The 4810-nt window shown below is 40.9% G+C and overlaps 1 protein-coding gene across 1 annotated transcript in view; it reads left to right on the plus strand. All coding sequences in view use genetic code 11, as the record gives it.

Moving 5' to 3' along the window:
- EGR_10830 (hypothetical protein) overlaps positions 1 to 921 on the plus strand; it is a gene marked incomplete at both ends in the record, with an annotated part of 1923 nt that extends 1002 nt beyond the window's left edge. The window contains 2 exons of the mRNA XM_024500079.1: positions 603 to 724; positions 777 to 921. Coding sequence (XP_024345503.1) covers positions 603 to 724; positions 777 to 921 — 267 coding nt within the window. The remainder of the gene's footprint in view (positions 1 to 602; positions 725 to 776) is intronic.
- Between the last annotated feature and the right edge of the window lie 3889 nt (positions 922 to 4810).

Genomic DNA, 4810 nt, shown 5'->3' on the forward strand with positions numbered 1-4810 from the left:
ATTTTCGTTTAGGAGCTTCACAGGATTTCTCTCCAGCATTGGTTGTATGATGTCATTATTTATTCATGGGTTGCATTTTACACTTAAACAACATTTAGATTGTCAGAATAGATGCTTCAAAGAGGTTCCGAGTGATTGTTTTTTTGAAAGAAGAGGAAACCATAAAGGCATCTAAGATAGCCGATGCAAGAATTTTATGCACTATTAAGTTGATTTTTTCATTTTGCATCTACCTTTAATTGCACGAATTTCCTATTTCGGCAGGAAATTTTCATGTTACTTAAGTACATTCCACCTGTTTCTCACTCGCTCTATTTTTTAATAAAATACACCGAGTTTTGTATTGCTATCCACAGGGGACATTGGTCCATCTGTGTCAAATTTTGCCCTGCTGAGTGTCCTCTCTTTATTTAAGTAATGCTGCTTCTTTTCTCACCTCTATGCAGCTGTTCATTCTTCTACTGGTAATGATGGATGTGCACCGTCTCCTCGTTCACAGGCAAGTTGAACTTATAGAACTCCATATCCACTTTAAATCTCACAAAATCCCATTCAAATCAGTGTGCTCAGGCTGACGAGTGGCCTTATTTTCTGATCCGCAGGTCTACATCATCATTGTTATAGAAACCCTTGTCCTCCTAATTACTGTCTACTGTCTTAAACTCCTCGAATTCCAGCAAATTCCCAATGGCCATCCCCGCGGTTATGCCAACTGTGACCCGAGGTAGAGAAATATGCTGGAGGGGAGATAAATATTGCTGTATCGTCTTCTTTAGAATTCACCCACTGAATATCAGGATTGTGAAATCAACAATGAATAAACGAAGTCTCCATCGACTGATCAGAGACGATAGACAAGCCCGCGGTGTTCATGACAACATTAGACCCAAATTGAACACTGAGCATTTGGATAGCGCTTGATGAGACAATCACTTGGTGCGGGTCTAAATCAAGTTCTACCACGTGATCAGGTGATTTTTTAAGCAATTACTTACCCTCGTTAATGTAACATTCTTTATTTCTATACAACTGCCGACCGGATGCAATTTAATTGGAGCTAGTCTTCGGTAATCACAATTTATTTGGCTACTTTCAAGTCCAATCATTTTGTAATGATCATTAATATTTTGGTGCATTTTTTGAAAAGAATCCTTCCTCTTGCCTCGATTATTATTTAACTATGATGTCACGATGTGACAATAACTATCAAAGTCGGAAAAATAGGCTGCTTCAACAACATGACCATGGTTTTGCTCCACAAAGAAGGCCAATAGCCGAAATTTATTTGCCCAGAATATACTATTTTCAAACTTTACTTACCGAAAAAAGTGATTTGCAAAAATTAATTGCATTAGGATGTTAGAAGGAATTATTTGTTAAATAAGGTCGTTTTCTTGACAGGGTTTAGATCATGCCGTAAATGAGATTAGGATAGTGTAAATGTGAAAATGAGTTCCAGCTATTTCGACGCAAGTAATCCACCACCCGAAAGCGTTATCTTTTCCATGATTTGCTGCATAATATTTTAGGAATAAGCACTGAACACAAATCAGTCACTCGTTTTTAAGAAATTAATTCCACCTTTTAAAAAAATTCCACATAACTGGGAAGCAGGAGAAGCTACATTCCTGCCAAGATACGCACACAGACACTCACAGACTGAGCAGTGGCAGCAGCATGAGTGTTTACGAGCGTTGGCCTCTAAATATGCTTCGTGATTACTGACTCAACACAGGTCTGTCGCATGTGTGGATGGAGATCTGGTGGTTATCTTGCATTCGAGCCCAACGGCTGTGAAGTAGGCATCGTGATTGCTGAGGCGTGCTCAGGAACCTCAAGAGTACATTACAAAAGATGTTTCCCATGACATTTGCGGTTAATTAAAAACCTCTATGATAATCGCCAAAACTTGCATTCTCGTTAAGTGATTGCGCGGTTGCCCTGATGAAGTTACTGTGATTATTGATTATCAACTGAACTAGCAAAGACTACCTACACCCAGAACTTATTTCTATAAATCACAAATGAGCGATTAACCTCCAGACATTCATGGAAGGTTTAATGCATTCAAAAGCAGCAAACACAAATTAAAGGCTCTCCAGAATATCTTATCCTTAAAGGCGTACACCGTGGCTTCTCTTCATCTCAGCATTGGACAGGCATTGAAACCTTCACCTTGGATGCAGAAATATCGGTCACCACGAGTGCGGCAAAAATTGCTTTTTTGGCATTGCTCTTGAAGCTTTACTTGTGCTTCTTGGATCACGTCGCTCGCGTTGCAGCTGCTGATCCCAGACTCCATCACCGTCAGCACGAATGGAGGAAAGTTGGGCTGGTTAGAGCGAGAAGTACTGGACTGCCAACTCAAAAGACTACCTAAAAAGTGAAAATGCATACATTAGTGTTGGCTTACATAGAGATGAGGATGACCGAATATGTTTACTGGGGAAAGAACGCCAAGTACCAGATCTCCGTTCATGCCTACGATTGGTTTGCATCGACTGACTGACCGACCGGCCGACCACCTCTGATCGATTTGCCGCTTTGGGTGTGGCTCACAACCAGCCCTCCTGTACGCTCCTGCTGCTGCTTTTGAAGTCAAAGTTCTTCCTCGTTCAAATATCAAATCTACTCCTTAAACAGTATATCAACATTTTAAATTTGCCCCAAATTCCTGTTAGCACTAATAGACACAATTGAAAATACTGCCACATATTCTAGCAAAAGTCTGGGTGAAAAGCCAATGTTTTGGCTGGTTACGGCCACAAGGAAGATTCAAAACTCTAAAATGCGAAAATCGCTTAAGTTATTGCAAACTCCACTCAATAATGCTTGCATGGAATGATTGCTACAAGGCTGAATCGCGTTATGCTATCACCGTCTGAAAGGAACCTACGTCAACCACACCCAAGGTTTGGTGAAGTTATTCTGGAACAGGCAGACATTATTTAATTTAATCTCTCGACCAGCGCCACTGCAATGTTGGAGCAGGCAATCAAGGCGTCTTATTCTGGTCCAAGGCAACTCTTATATCCGTATTTCTACTAGGGCACGCATTTTCGCATTTGCTTTCCTGGTAACTCTTCCACATGATATATATAGTTGATCAGACCCATGCCTTAACTAAATAATAAAGTAGTTTTACACCCACCACATATCGTAGGCACATGCTCTGCATCTCAGAGGTGCGCTTTACTTTCTGCGCGGCTATGAACACCTCGACAGCCTCAGCAGGTAAGGCCGATTCACAACGGATACTCAGCAACATGTGCGGGGAGGCAATGAGAGGAAAGAGTGGTCGCAAAATTAGCGAAGGCAGTTGTTGTCGATTTAAGAACTGCAGATTGTTGAATCTGTGGTATCGTTATTGCAATTGTAAGCATTATCAGCGAGATAGAAGACTGACAATGGTTTGGTGTGTCACGTGAATAGGTCTTGTACTAACCAAATTCTATATGCCATTGTCGGCATTGCCATCTCACCTGTGTGCTAATTATTATGATAAGAGTGTTCTCTACCTGGATGGTGTGATTAGTGCCTGGAGCCGAAAGGATTTATGGGCGATGAGGTGTAAAGAAGTGAGAATGAATATTTACAGCAGTGTAATTAAGGTATGATAATAGAAAATGCGCAATTTTAAGCTCAAAACATGATGTGCTAATAGGTCATTTGCCTATAGTCGAAGGTGGACGATAGGAGAAGATAGAAATAGAGGTAGAGTCATTGATAAACTGAAGATGAGGTTCGCATTAACAAATGCTAAAATAAAAGCCTTCAATCCGCCCCCATTTTACGTTAATTTGGCGCATCTAATATGGCAGCAGTTACCGTTGTGTTGATTGCTGGTGGAATTTCATGTTGGTCTGAATACGCATTCTGTCAGTGGCATGCAATAAGATCAACTCGGTAACTCAAATAGACTTCTTACTCGAAGGACACTGACGTTCGCCCAGTTGCCAGCATGATGGATAAACCACACAATGATGGTCCCCAGGCATTGATTTCGCCTGGCACTGCCTTCCTTGCTGTGGACACAGCCTTCCTTGAAATAGTAATTCTGCGCAGTCCTGCTGCAGAATCGACAACTTCCAGTTCCTACAGTCGATGACTGAGGGTTACATGCAGTCGATTAGAAAACTTACAAATGGATTGCAGGGCTGGCGTGATGTGCTTTTGGTCTGAGGAGATATTTCTTGAGGGAAAGGGGCTAAATAATCAGAATGGCAGACGTTTATATGAAAAGACAGATCCCTTTTATGTTTTACTTGGCTTCTAATTCGATAATCTAGTGATGCGAATGAGGTAAATGAATGAGGCGTCAAAGAGCGTTGAGGGAATGACAGCCACTGATTTTGGTTTTGCGTAGCACAGTAGCAATTCCTTATTGACATTTTAGCATATTGTCATTAAATTTTTATCCACGATTATATTCTAACCCATTACTTTCCCGACATTGAAAGAAAACCACTTTTCGGCCACTCTGTAGATATCGCAATGAAGACCCAAAGCCTTAAATCAAATGGAATAAAATAATTTTAGGGTCATTTTTATTAGCTACTGGGGTAGATTTGGGCAAGTGGCATCATTGTAAACTTTAGTTTTCTCTTTATGAGGCAGGCAACCTCCAGTGTGTCCTCAATAAAATAAATCAAATCAAATAAATGTTTCCGAGTTCGAAGTCCCTACTCACTTGGTTTCAACCCTGCAGCAGACAAACAAGAGCCGAATGTCTTCTTCTCACCTCCTCATTACCTTGTGAATATCTAAGTGCTATGCATGTCTATACAGCCTCAAAGGTCCACACAAGTTT

Source organism: Echinococcus granulosus (genome assembly GCF_000524195.1).
Source record: "Echinococcus granulosus chromosome Unknown EG_S00279, whole genome shotgun sequence".
Taxonomy (NCBI): domain Eukaryota; kingdom Metazoa; phylum Platyhelminthes; class Cestoda; order Cyclophyllidea; family Taeniidae; genus Echinococcus; species Echinococcus granulosus.